This window comes from Rhamphochromis longiceps, linkage group LG8, assembly GCF_057381845.1.
Source record: "Rhamphochromis longiceps isolate RC_006_pf linkage group LG8, R_longiceps_female_GT1.1, whole genome shotgun sequence".
Taxonomy (NCBI): domain Eukaryota; kingdom Metazoa; phylum Chordata; class Actinopteri; order Cichliformes; family Cichlidae; genus Rhamphochromis; species Rhamphochromis longiceps.
In genome coordinates, this window is record NC_140564.1 from 33,024,555 (window position 1) to 33,039,475 (window position 14,921).

The following is a 14,921-nucleotide window of genomic DNA, read 5'->3' on the forward strand; positions in this document are numbered from 1 at the left end:
CATCGTCACCCTAAAGCTAACCAGTCTCCAGGTAAATCAAGACGATACAGAAGCAGCGCCAAGTGTCGGGTGAGCTGGCCCTCTGCCTGGACGACTGGAGGAACGAGAGAACGACGAAGACAGACGGTAAACAAGAAATGGTTGGTGTACTCACTGGTGAGCGCCTTCTCATAGCTTTTTGCCATGGCTATGAAGTTCCGTAAGCACGGGTTAAACTGCTCCATGATGGACTGGAAAAGGAGAGAGAAAAAAGAGAAGGTATGCTTGGTTAGAAGCAGGAAAGATACGATACAAACACCGACATGAGCTACAGTGACAGAGCTCTGCTCTTTACTGGGGCATGAGCACACACACACACACACACACACACACACACACACACACAGTCGTAGACAGAGTCAACTGAGCCAACCATGAGGAAAAGGAGAGCAGAGGATTCATTTCAAGACTCCGAGCCTGACGATGAGGATGGTTGGATGAAATAGAGGGAAAGAGTCACTGAGGGAGGGCTTATATTTGTATGTTTGTGTGGTGCTTTGTCCCCTCAGCTCCCCTGCTGTATGAATTAAAAATAAAATCTGGTTTTGGCCGCTGAATCCTTCAGCTCAGCAGCAGACCTGGACCCAGTGCCATTTCCCTCTGTCTCCCTAACACTTGAACTCTGGCACACTGCTCCTGCTAATTGCTTTTGTGGCCAAAAATAACACAAAATTTGCCTTTTCACCGGCGGTCATCGAGTCTCAGAGGTCAGTACCAGAAATTCAGACAAATGAAATCAAGACGATCATCGTTGGACCCAAAAAGCCCCACTCATACATAGCGGAAGTGAACTTAAACAAGCTTATACCATCTACAGCTTGCAGGACATCAATAATACTTTTTCAAATAAAATATTTATTAAAACTACAAAGAAAGTTTGCTAAAATAAAATAAATACAAACAAATGATTCCTTATGGTGTCTTATACACCCAGCAACATTTTTTTCCACTTAAATATTTACTCACTAACTTTCAGTTTAACCTGTTAAAATCTACGGTGTCAACTCTCCTAGGGTTCGGGTTGGGTTTTATTTAGCCACATACCAAATAGGAAAACTTTCACAAGCTAGAAGATGTTAACTCCTAAATGAAGTCTCACACATAAACAATGTTTCCAAGCAAACAAATGAAAACAGTAGTGGCCGTTAACCTAACCCAAACCCTAGAGGGTCAGTGTTGGATATTAAGAGGTTAATGTCCAGTACTTTAGCTGCTCTTTGTGTTCCGCGTTAATCATCCTGATCACATACGGAACGGCGGGTTTACCAAAGCTTCTTTAGCTGGAAGAAGGTGCCTGCTGCTGGAAATGAGATTGATGAGAGCGGTGATAGTGAACCAGAACAGTAAAATTGCTTAACGCTTCGCAGCTCTGAGGCACTGCGGGGCAAGGTGATAACTCTCACATTACAAATCGCTTTTTCCATCATTAATACAAAATACAGAGAACACTAACACCGAAACTAAGCACCCCAATCTTTGCTTATATGTTCTTGTACAGCACAGCACTTCATTTTTTATTCAGTGAAGCATTAAACAGAATAGGCAATTCCGAAAAGTCAGATTCTGTAGATATCTGCTAAACGGAGTGGGGGAGATTAAGTCAAACATCAAGAACAGCAAAGTGGGTGAAGACAGATCACGTGTTTAGATGAATTTGCTGATTATTGCCTGTGAAACATTCAGCAACATAACACGCTGCTCTGGGAGATTGGCAGCAGAGAGAAAACGTCACAGCTGGAGCTGCAATAATAGAGAAGACTGGCAAAATACTGCAACAAGCTGGTAATACGATGAGTAAAAATGAGCAACGCTGTGACTTAAAGCACAGGGAAAAACTGCCAATATCAAGTTCAGACTACTCCCCAACAGATATACACATAAAACAGTGCACGAATCCAAATCTCCTTCCTTCATGACAGATGGCCAAGCATTGGTCAGCAGCGCACAAGCAGTGAAGTGCATCCACAACGAGAACAAACAAACAGAGGCCCGAGGCCTTGTTAGGAAGTGAAGAAAAAGTCAAGAACAAATGCGTAATGAGTTTTACTGTCTGTCTCTGCAGTGACTCAGCCTCCCCCTCAATCCAAGCTGCCCTTTCACTCTCGCTGCATCTCCGGCCAAACCCAGCAATTTAAAAAGCAGAAATCTTCTCTCTGCAACTTTCTTTTCAAACTTGCCAGAGAGGCAGCACGGATGGAAGCAGAGGGAAGGTAAAGGGAGTGAGGGATGAGCAGCGTCTAACAAACAGCCTTAATCTAAGCCATCATGACTATGATCCAAATCCTAGAAAGTGCAAAAAGGCGCTTAAATCAGTTATGGCACACTGACTAATGAGGTGAATAGAACATCACTCATGTCTTAACAATCAAAGCCTGTTGGAAGTTAAGTAAACAGTTTCTAAAGTCAGCGTGTTCAATGGAAATGGTGATAGAGAATGTATGTATTGTATGTATGTATGTATGTATTGGAATTTCAGGAGCAGGACCACGCCTCCCAACACGCTCCTTCCGGTTCTCATCTATATAGGTTCCCCCAGCTCTGCAAGCTGTTCATTCTCGTTTACGTGCCCCTCCCTCCCTCCTTGTTCTCAATCCTTTAACTTTTTCATTTCTATTCAGTACACGGGGATCTGCCAGGCCCGGGAGCCGTCGCCAGTCCCCTTCGAGGCCTTCCCCAAACCGCAGCTCAATTCATGTCAAAGCATCACTTTTACCTAGTAAAACGCTGTCAAACCTAAAATGAGGACGTGGGCCCAGCTAGTGAAATACAAAAGGCCCACGCTAATTTTGGTATTTTCAGATAGTAGAAACATTTTTGTAGTTCTCTAGTCGTTCAAGGACACGTCCCAGACTTTCCATGTGAGCACTGCAGGAACTACAAACTGCAAAAACTTCCTGGAGTATACATAGGTCCCCTTAGACCATTAAAGTGGGCTCTTATTTCCATGTAAGTACCCCAAAACTAGTAAGACACAAGGCCAAAGTTTGCAGGGTTTCTAGTGTGCTTGAAGTATCTGAAAAGGTCCTCTGCAAACATCAATTTGCCAGATACCACAGGGCACCTTGGTCTTGTAGAGTGCAAGGACCAACAGATTCTGAGAACAGCGTATTTAATCAGTGAATTTAGAAGCATATCACTGTTTGATATTGGCTTACGACTTCAGTTGAGGCAGTAAGGATGCTTGTGTTCTTTTCAAAGTGCCTGAAGGAAGAAGCACAAAGGGACAGAGCAGACAGAATAATGAGTATTCTGCAAAGAAAGAGTAGGGTACGTTTAAATTTGATGGATGCCTTTTTTTCCAAGTCAGCCTGCTACACGGGACGCCTGCTCATGCCCACCGGCTGACGCAGAATAGTCACCTTGGTTCACAAACCTCTCCATGATTTCAAAGAAATGGAAGCGGGAAGTAGGACAGGACGACACAGGGGTGCAAGGAAAATAGGCTGACTGCCCGGTGAGTGAGATGAGCTTCAAGGTGCACAAATGAGATGAGGTTGGTTTAGTTTGGCACCAAGGAAGAGTTAGAGGAGTGGGACATGCAGGGAAATGGACTGAAACTAAATGCATAAAAGTATTTTCGGCTTTGCAAGGTTCTGGGTCCAAAACTGGTTTTGCATGTGATCAGAAGCACCCTGCTGTGGATACTGACATTGCTGCATTGCTACAATATGATGTCATAAATGCTTTGTGTGTGTGCACACACACATAAAGAAAAAAGGCCATTGGTGGTGTTTCTTTGTGGCTTTCCTGGCAAAAACAAACCTAATTATATCCAGATCCCCTCTCTCCCATCTCTGGGTGCATTTTCTGTTATGCAAGGCGTCAGCTGCTGAACAAACCCAGTACGGAGGAACACTCCTAGCAGCAGTAATCATCACCATGGCTGTACCACCAGTTGGCAGGAAGAAAGGAACGATCAACAAAAGAATATAAATAGATGATGGAAAGCGGCCTGGATCTCATGTCTAAATAAACAGAGCGAGGAACGGGGAACGACTGTGTGAAGAAGTGTGTGTCTGTGTATGCGTTTGCGTGAGTGTCACTGTGTGAGCTGCGTTATGTAATCACTGTCAGACAGGTCCAGCTTCATGTGTTGCATTCCTGATTCTTGATGTGATGCTTCCTATTAAAATACCTTAACTATTTCATATGCGCTACTTACTGACACATTCAGCTGCACACTAGAAACAGTCATTGTGACCACTGTGTTCACTGTAAGCACGGAGAAATTATAAAACAGAAACATTGCAAAGGAAAAGCTCTTTGCTTTGATGGGTCAAATTATTTTATATATTTTCTCTCCTCAGTTTCTCTCTCGTCTGAAGCGAGCAGTTTAAGAGCTAAAAAACTGTCCGAAACCAAGCAGTTTTTATATATGTGGCACTAAACTCTAACTCAGGTCTGATTCTCAGCAGTGTGATATCAGTCAAGTCTGAATTCATGCAAGATTTCTGTCACCCACCTGACCTAAGTGCCTTTCTGCCAGAGTGAGCGCCTGAGTGATTTTGACAGATGTAGTGTAGTTACAAGTGGCCCTTCACATGCTGAAATTCAGCATCCTGATCCAACCACCTCGGCTTCAACTGCACACCCACCAAAAACCTCTATACACAACAGAATACACTCAAATAGATATGCCAGAAATCCTGACTTTAAGTAATCTGATTACACCTAAATGTTTTATGTAATGTTGTTACTTAACCACAGTGTAGAAAATTAACTCCATGGAATCTGGTCACATTAAATTTACTTGATTTAATGGTTTAATTATATGAAGTAAGTAAGTAAAATTTTATTTTGCCTTTCTAGATAAAAAGATCTCAAAGTGCTTCACAAAAAAAACAAAAACAGACAGAAGGTAACAAAATGCAATTCGAAAAAGATGTTTTTAGTTGTTTTTTTAAAAGAGAATAGAATAGAATAGAATAGAATTCAACTTTATTGTCATTGCACATGCACAGGTACAGGGCAACGAAATGCAGTTTGCATCCATCCAGAAGTGCTTTAGTGATATAGATATATTACAATAAATATAGATATGTAAATATATTACAGAAATGGGTCTATTATGGTATGTTATAATGTACATGGTATGAAGTATGTTGTGAATATTCTATAACTATAAGTATGTACAGGCTGTAGTGAGTACAAGCTATGTACAGGCTATGAACAGGATATAAATATGAAAAACTATACAGAATATGAAATAAATAACTTTACAGAATCTGAGATATACAGCTATACAGAACTATGCAAGTTGTAAACAGTTGTAGGGTTAAAAATTATCGTATGTACAGAATGATTATTACAGAGCTATACAGTAGTGCAGAGACTACTGAGTCCACAGATCTTAAGCTCAGTTGGAGAGAGTTCCAATAACTAAACCGTCAGTTTTATATATTTTAGTTGCATTTTACTCCAAGAATCTTTTTTTGTGCGTATTGCATTGGGTGCATTTTTCATTTTAATGAAAGTTGCTGACTGCAGTCTTGAAGTCAAACATCTGTGCAGAGGAACAGCAGCATACTTCACTGAATACCAATTCACCACCAATTTTAAGTTCTTGACATTTTCCAAGTTCAGTTGGGTCCATGCTGGAGTTCTACAACTTTGCCCTTCACACACACAAACAAACCGGGTAACAACTGTGAATAATGTAAAGACTCTCAGCCGGCACCAAACAGTCAATCATTATCAATGCAATAAACATGCCATAATTCACGGGTTCTCCCCTGGTCACGACATGCTCATGCGGTTTAGGGGATAATCTAATAGGATCATTAATTTGCCCGGTCCTTGCTTAATCCACACTCAATCAGTCGAGATTGTTCCTTCAGCAACAGGGGCTGAGGCTGATTAGCATTCCACTGAATGAAAGACCATATTTAACTGACTGCATGGGAAATGAGAAGGATTACAGAGCAAACGTTGCTTTGTCTCACTTTGCCCGTTTGCTCCAGTCACGTGTTCTAATTGACTCACTAATCACTCTTACCAATTAAGCATCAAACCTCCACAACAATACAGGGATTGTCTTATCACGTTGCAGCTTTGGGGGAACACGAGTGAATGTTATCTGGAGGGAAATTATAAGCATATCTTCAAGAAAAAGTTGAAAAATTGTCATCAAGACACAAGTGATGACAAAGATACTCTGATTTCTGCTCTTTTTAGATCACGAGTTTTTAATCAATCATTAATGGACTTTGAGTGTCACTGAGGCCGCAGTTTTTTTAATGTGACAAGAGCAGACTAAATGCCAAAGAGGAGATAATCTACCGTGAAGCACATCGCTGATCCCAGAGTGAAGATAGAAACGATAAGCAAATAATTAGCTGACTAAAGAGCAAAATGGAATTAACCTTTGGGAGGGCAAAGTCTGGCCAAGAGATAGTAACTGTAGCAACATGAGGCATATTTAAGAAAGAAACAAATGTTCATATAATTATTTAGTAAAAAAGAGAGAAAATTAAGCTTTGCCGAGTGCACAGCAACCATCTACGAGAAATAAGATGCATTAATAGATCAAATGAATTATCAATCCAATAGACAGACAGAGTACTGGAAGCATGTGAGCATCCTCATGCAGTCTCACACAGACTACGCACATGACTTTAGAGCAGTACGATCCATCTCCCTGACATGTTATCGGTCTGTTCGGTGAAATATTTATCTTCCTCCACATCTCACCAGCACTTGGCCAGACAGATGTTCATCCTGGAAGCATCCGAGCGTGGCAGAATGACTGTTTGTGTGCGTGCGCAAAAGCACAACTCTGGAACAACCTTCTGTTTGCAGCACTTTAATGGTCCTGTGTGTGTGTGTGTGTGTGTGTGTGTGTGTGTGTGTGTGTGTGTGTGTGTGTGTGTGTGTGTGTGTGTGTGTGTGTGTTCACAGAGCACTGTGCTGGCAGGAAGGACTGGCTGTTTGCAATTTCTGCAAGGGAAATGAGGATTTGGGCCTGTTTGTGTTTTTGTTAAGGTTTTTTTTTCCGTGTGTGTGTGTGTGTGTGTGTGTGTGTATTGTTTGCAGTTTGTGAACACCTGACAATTAATCCATTTATCTCATCCTCTGAGGTTTGACAGAGAGCCGCACCAGGCATTCATAACTAAACAAAGTGTGGGTCTATCTGCTAACTAAGGATCGCATTTTCTGTCCTGACAGCTTTATGATTAAGCTCCGGTTGTGGTTAGGACAGTAAAAATAATTGGCAACCACCGGAAAAACATGTTGGCTTAAAGAAACCAAGATCAAATGTTGGTATGAGTTGGGATGAAAACTGCAAAACAGCCAATGTGGTTATTGGAGACTCGGTTTAGTTTTTCTCCACCACAAAAATGAGCTCACGAGAGGCCAAGCATATTTACCTGACATTACCTCAAGAGCTGAAGAGCAAACGTAATTTAAAATAAAAGGAAAACAGTACAGAATCAGGAGTCTTCCACTTTGAGCTTGCTGAAATGATCAGCTGTTTCAGGTGATAAACGATGAGTCTGAAACCAAAGTCAGCTGATTTCACTGCATCTTTGGCTCCAGCTTCCCTGCCAACCTGAACTGGAGGAGCAGCTAAGAAGATTTCTCAAATCCTGCATTATCATTTTATTTTGTTTTTGTGTAGTTGGAAACAAAACGTGTGTAGTAAACACCACCTTGGCCACAGGTACACTGAGATTTTTGGCGTACCTTGTTTTCAATTTAACATCTTGTTTGAAAGGTGTGATTTGCAGCTTCATCCTGTTAGAGACACTGGCCCTGTTAATTAAAAGGAAAGAAAATATAACAAATGTTGAACTGATAATGAAAAGAGCTGCCTTTGTAAGCTGGAAAGGTTCTTCAAAGTTCTCCTTCGCAGTTTTAAACAAGAATCTATCCAAAAATCCCACAACCTAAATCCACTGATATTTTACTTACTGCTGCCATGGCCATAACAGATTGCTAGTATGATGAGAAGGAGATTGAATAGGTAGCAGCTAGCCCTCAAAGCCAAGGTTAATAGATCCATCAGAGCAACATCGCAGGGCACGGACACCACGTCCCATGACAGATGAGTGATTTGGAATAGAGGCAGAGGTTATACAAGCTATTAATAACAGAACTGGTGTTACACTGCAGCGTTCGTGACAAGTTAAAGTGTACTCAAACACACTGAAGAATTATATACACAAACACTTAGAGCCCACACATGCATAAACCTTTGTGAGTCCTTATCCCAAGTTAATTTTGGTGGTAACAACCCAAAGCTCTGTCCGTGGTAAATGCTTTAAAATCAATTTAATTTGTTAAGATTTTGTTTCTTTTGATCACTCAAGGAAGGAAGGCAACAAAGCAGGAAAGAAACAAGAGAAGAACAGAACAAGGTCAAAATAAATAAAGGAGAAAAGAATCTACGAAGAGAAGCAGAGAAACAGAAACCTAAAAAAGAACATCTAGGTAGTGAACCTACTTCAAAAGACCTACTATCTGATACATGCCTCCCACCCAGGTATGGATGGGGGAAACACTTGAGAGAACAAAGGAAAGAAAACAAGCAGCGTTAAGAACATTGTGACCTAGCTGCCTTCATCAGCGATGGTGTAGAGAAGCCAGTCTATATGTGTGTGTGTGAGCATATATGTGTGTGTTAGCATGTGTCATTTGGTGGCAGGAGACGAGAACGTGGGGTGAGTCAGAGCCTACATAAACAGCAGCAGGTTCATATCATGTCGTGGCGTAAATTACTGTAAAGCCAAGACAGCCATGTGGCACCATTAGAACATGCTGCGGCGCTGGCTGCCAAACAGATTAACCAGCGAGAGGAGATCTGGCAACCCCAACGAGGACGGAGAGGCAGGGACGCACCAGGTGGAGACCAAAACAGACAGTCTACAAAAAAAATGCAAAAATAAATGAGTGAAAGCCACCAGCCTCAAGTTATTTACTGTTAGTATTTAATGAAAATAGATGTTCTTTCTTCTGGTTGGCTGATCAGGAACTCCCAAAACTTCATCGTTCTTTAAAAAAAATAAAAATGTTTGCAAGATGGGCCAGCAGACTGGACTGGCACCTCCTTCCTTTGAAGAAGAAAGAAAAAGAGGTCCATATCTGATGTGCAGCTTGTGAGTGGGGGGGGGGGACTTTCCTCGATGTATTTGTAATATTTTAAAACACCATTATGTTTTTTTTATTGCTTATTTTAATGACCATGACTTTTTCCACCCATTCTACCTTACAAAGAAAATAGCACTAACATCATATTTTGACCACAACTAAAGCAGAGATGGAACAGTACGCAGGTTGGTTTAATAAAAATATATAAATATTTACTATAAATACAGGACATTTACCATAAAAATATTATCTTAAAGAAAACTTTTGTTTCTCTGTCACGTGACAAAAGTTTCAACTGTGTTTCTGAATGAGAAAGCTCCTGGATAACAACCACAAAAACACCAAACTGTCAACAGTTGATAAGGAAAGTTTCCACTTTGTTCTCCCGTCTGGGTGGGATACAAAATGTAACCAGATTAAACACACACAGGAAAGGTCATCTGCTCTATGTGGTTGCCACGGAAATGGGGAGGGCTCATGCGGCGCTGGTGTGTATTTGACTACAGTCACATGTCAAGGTGACCTCCTGTCATCAAGTTTTACTGTGCGTGTGTGCGCATGAGCGTGACTTATCTTCATATACTGCTGTTTGTCGTGGCATCAGCTGGTGTAGAAACATTCCCAGACATGGTACAGACGGGGGTTTGTTGTCACCACATGACGTTTTTAGCATAGGTACCATGGTCATTGTGTTTGTTCACATATTAGGTCTCCGTTTGTGTGCTGGTAATGACTCAGACATTTCTTTGGTAGAAGCTGCTTTCTACCAATCTGGCTGTTCTGTTTTTTGTGTGCTTTCTCACAAAGTCCCACCGATAACGACAGAGAGGTCTTTATTCTCACGGAGGAAACGTTCCAATCGGCAGGAATCGGATTAAAATGGATGCTGGCATCACCTCAGGTGCTTTAGTGTCTCTTGTGAACATTTGAACAAATCGCCAAGCGCTCTTTAATGAGGAGACAACAATTTCAAGGCCACTTGCTCCTAATGTGAAAGTTCAAACTGAAGTAGTAAAAATGATGAGAACTTGGGTCCAATTCAGCTGCGTGTTTCACCTGGACGCTTATTACCTGTACCAAGGATGTTCAGCTTGTCTGTTTCCCTGTTTGTCTGAAGGATTACTCAGACAGGTATAAATGGATTTGCATGATAATATTACCAGAAGCCGGGCTTTGCCCAACACAGCAGGGACTGTTTTAGTGTCAAAATCAGATCTGCATTTGTCTAGGAATTTTTACTATGAAGACACGAGAATTGATCGGACAATTCACATTACATCTTCACAAACACATCAATTTAAATAAGAAAAACAGCCCTCATCTCTTTCTGGATCCAGTGACTCAGTTCATGCATGGTGTGGAGGGAATGCTCAGCCTTGGCGGAGGTTATTGAATGCTGCTCGTACAGATGCCTGCAGGCAGCCCTTGAGCAGATTGTGGAGACAGAGAAACCAACAAATATCACCCCCAAAGGGTAAAACTAACAAAGAACAGTACGGTTAGAGAATACACCTTACTGCATTCACTGTATTTTGTCATTTTCAAGGGTTGGATGGAGAAGTGCGGCCATGGTTTCAGTCTTGTTTGTTTGTTTGTCCGTGTGTAAGCCCACAAGACATTCAGAAGGAAAAATTAGTAATACATTTTAATTAAATCTGGTGGAGTGTTGGAACACAGGCCAAAACACAAGTGATGAGTTTTTAGTTTCAGATCCAGGAACCACTGAAGTATTTTTTTCAAATTATGAATTAGATCATATTCTTATATTTCTGTTTTTCCCGCCTCCAGATACAAAGATGGATTCTGGTATGTTATTAATCGTTTAGTTAGCAGTAATTAGCAGGTGTCTGTTCAGCTGTATATGTACGTTGCATCCAAGTTTTCTGACCTTAGCGGATAAGTTAGCTCTCCAACCTCTCATCCAGCGGTTCTCCCAGCAGTCTGGCCGGCCGAGCACAAAGGAAATTTTACCACCTTCTTAAACAAAATCTAGGAATCTGTTAAATTTCCTTTCCACTGATATGTAGAAAAAGGCTACCTGTGATTTTGAGCTCTCTCGTGAGTATAGCTTACATTAGTGTTATGGCTTCACACTGAGAAGCCTTCTCACTGAAGACCGTGCTGCTGATCATCCATCACATATCAACAAACACATATACAGAGGGGTTTTTAGAGCTCCCAGTCACCAAAGCTTTAAAGCATGTGACGCACCGCACAAAAGAAGCAGTGCATAACATTGCTGCTAATGTGAAGAAAGCAATTAGCAGTCCCGTACTGCATTATATACAGTATGTGGGAGTGATGAGCTGAGATATATGCACCGTTATGTACCGTTAGTGCTTTGCTGCTGTCCCTTATTATTTGTTTCCAGAAAATGGATGTTATTTGCCTCTGCTCAGCCAGTGTGACAATCACGGCGCTAAAGACGCCCTGCTTCAACGCCCTCAGGAGACGGGAATACAGCGCCGATATGCCGTGTGTGTGCACGCATGTGCACGTGCATGTGAATGTGTGTGAAGTCAGCCAATTTCCCTTTCAGATGAGCTCTTATCTGTGTGCAGGCAAGCAGCAGGAGAGTCAGCGCCCCCTATTCCACAGATGCAGCTTTGGAAGGAGTGAGGGAGGGGTGAACTTCCGGCAGCCATATATGGAAGTGCTGGAATCTCCCCCCTTCCGTGACAGGGCAACCCATTTTTTTATTCACCTCACGTTCAGCTCATACCACAGGAAAGCTGACGGGGTGGTAGGAGAGGCGAGAACGAGGACGTGAGGGAGGAAGGGGGGGTAATGGAAAGAGAGGGAGTCTCCACGGCTGCCGTGTTGAAGGAAGAAGATCATCATCGTCATCGCCTCACAGTGACGCATCTGATTCAGCCGGTGCACCAGTTGTTCTCAGATTTACACGTGAACGAATGCATGTTCACGCGATCACATATGTTCCCACAAAGTATTCATGAACACCGTAAACGAGGTCAGGTTTTAAATCTGAAAATGACGGGAGAAGATTCATCTTGGCACCGCTTTCTCCGCAAGGGTACAACATATGAAAGCGTATCAGCACATGTGTGATGCCAAGATGTGCCGTTTATCTCAAAGGAGGCTCTGTGTGTGTATGTTAGTAACGAAAGGATCAGATAATGACACATTTCTGCTTTTTAAACCCCTCTAAGCACATCTTCATCCCCTCTATTCTTCTCTCAACCTCAAATTTCACTTTAAAAGCCACTCCAGAGCAACATCTCCAATTGAACAAGCACACATACATACATACAGCAATCTTCCATAAACACCTGCTTTTTCTTCACCCCTCAGGCCTTTCCCCTTTAATTACAGTCTAATTAGTGTAAGAAAAGAAAAGAGCAGAACAGGGGATCCACACCCTTGTCTCCTCACACTCTTTCTATTGAGATCCAATCCCTGCAACTTTCCTTTCATCCTCTGCCAAGCCCCTGCTCCCTGGCAGCCTCCATCTCTCCTTATCTATCTCCCTCCAGCTCAAGTTAGATAACTTACCGATGTGCTAAAGGCTGCTGACATGCTGCAAACACACAGCAGACGCCGGCAGTTATGTTGTATGACAGCTATGGAAGCTGTGTCGTAACAGAGCAGTTGGTGAAATCTAAATAATACAGAGTGCAACTCCATGCACTGTGCACCTGCACTGAGCTGATGTCTTCTGGATGTTGATTTAGGGTCCAGTTTGTGTAGTCTATGTAAAGAAATGTAAAACAGCACAAAGGATGCTCACAGCTCACTGATATTTCTAAGAATTTTAAGTCCACACATTTAAGAGGTAAAATGGCTGAAACACAAAAAGCATCTCGTTTTTCTGGGTACATTTTGTTCTTTGTGGGTGTTCTTCTTACTCCCACAGATGACTAGCCAAACATGCACAATATTAACAAAGTAAAATGCTTAGCTACAGCTGCTAGCCATCTTAAACATCATCTGCCCTGTGAGGAAAAGAGGAAGGTCTTCTTTCGACACTCAGTACTGAGCCGGGGTTAAACAGGCAGAGCTGAAAATTGAAGAAAAAACTGAGTTTGCAGCTGTAAAATTATTACCGTTATTAACAAACACTCACTACCTTCTTGAGCTCAACCGGTCACTTTATTAGGTACACGTTGCTGGATATCCGTTTACCTCCAGAAGACCTTTAACTCTCCATAGCACAGATTAAACAAGGTGCTGGAAACATCCTCACAGATTTTTAACCTTACTGATGTGACTGCATCACACAGCTGCTGCAGATTTATGAGCTGCACACGTGATGCCAATCTTCCATTCTACCACATCCCAAAGGTGCTCTATTGGATTGAGATCTGCTGACTGTGGAGGTCATTTGAACTCACCGTCATGTTCAAGAAAGCAGTTTGAGATGATCTGAGCTTTGATGTGTTATCCTGCTGGAAGCAGCCAACAGAAGCCCCACCCCTGGATCTTCTATTGTCCAATTTTGGTGAGCCCCTGCGAACTGTAGCCTCAGTTTCCTGTTCTTAACTGACAGAAGTGACACCTACTGTGTTCTTCTGCTGCTGTAGCCCGCTGGCCTCCAACAACAATGTTCTATACATTCAGAGATGATCATCTGCATATTTTGGTTGTCATGAGTGCTTATTTGAGTTACTGTTGCCTTTTTATCAGCTCAAAGCAGTCTGTTCATTATCCAAAACTGCTGCTCACTTTTTGAGAGTGTTTTCTGTAAATTACAGCAGTTTCTGAAAATACTCCAAATGTATTCAAATTCACTTAAATTCAGTTTCTTTCTCATGCTCAGTTTAAACTTCACCAAGTTTCCTTGACCATGTCTACATGTGTGAATGCATTGAGTTGCTGGCATGTGATTGGCTGATTAGATATTTGTGTTAACAAGCAGTAGAACACGTGTGTTCTTGTGTGAAATCATCTTGTATGGGATTTCTCGCAAAAACGAAGAAAGTAGATGTACATAAATAACAATAAACAGCAACAGATGCATTAAGCATCATAAGTGAAGCATTAGGGTACATTACTGTTGGTTTCATGCTCGAAGTGTTTTTTAAACCACTAAAGCTAAGAAATACTGTCCTGAAGTACTGTAAGCTGCAGTTGCACCAAACTGCTGATGCAAATTTAATAAAAGCAATGACTATTTGACAGAAACTGAAATTGTACCATCATATTAATACCTGCGAGATCTGTGTAAATAGAGAAACTGTGGAAATTTAGGATCGGCAAATTCTTGGCATCTGGCACTCTTGTGAGCTGCATGCTAACTGTAAGCATGCTTTTTAAGCAATCCTCTTTAGCTCTGCATTTTTATTTTTTTGGCTTTTTGCACACAATTTTTCAAAAAGTTTTGCAGCCCTACAACTAGGTTGTTTGTCCAGTGCTCATATGCACATAAGCATCAGACACTTTAGCTGCTCCACTTTCATGAAGATGTACTATACATTAAATCAGTCAATGCACAACAAATAAAAGCGCCACAGAGTGTTAGCCGTGACTCTGAAAACATAAATTAAATTAACTTTTATATCAAACATGTGCATAACTGCATCCCCTTCTACCTGCACCGCTCCCATCTTACATAACACCATCACACACCCCACAACGCTGTCAGAGACCGTCACTGTGACGCTCACAAACACGACTGCTGCCCAACGATCAGTGACAAGACACACAAAGCTAGAACAAACCCTGAAGCTTGAGGAGGCACAGTTTTCTGCAGGGACTGAAGCACAAAGCCTGCGATATAACGCTGAACAGAGACAAAAGAGCTGAAAGCACTGTGACTAATCAGAGAAGAAAATCAC

General features: G+C 41.8%; 1 protein-coding gene across 8 annotated transcripts in view; it reads right to left on the bottom strand.

Moving 5' to 3' along the window:
* LOC146664117 (BAR/IMD domain-containing adapter protein 2-like) overlaps positions 1 to 14,921 on the bottom strand; it is a 72,899-nt gene that overhangs the window by 50,541 nt on the left and 7,437 nt on the right. For all 8 annotated transcript variants that reach the window (XM_085417149.1, XM_085417150.1, XM_085417148.1 and 5 more), the window contains exon 2: positions 155 to 230. In XM_085417149.1, coding sequence (XP_085273275.1) covers positions 155 to 230 — 76 coding nt within the window. The remainder of the gene's footprint in view (positions 1 to 154; positions 231 to 14,921) is intronic.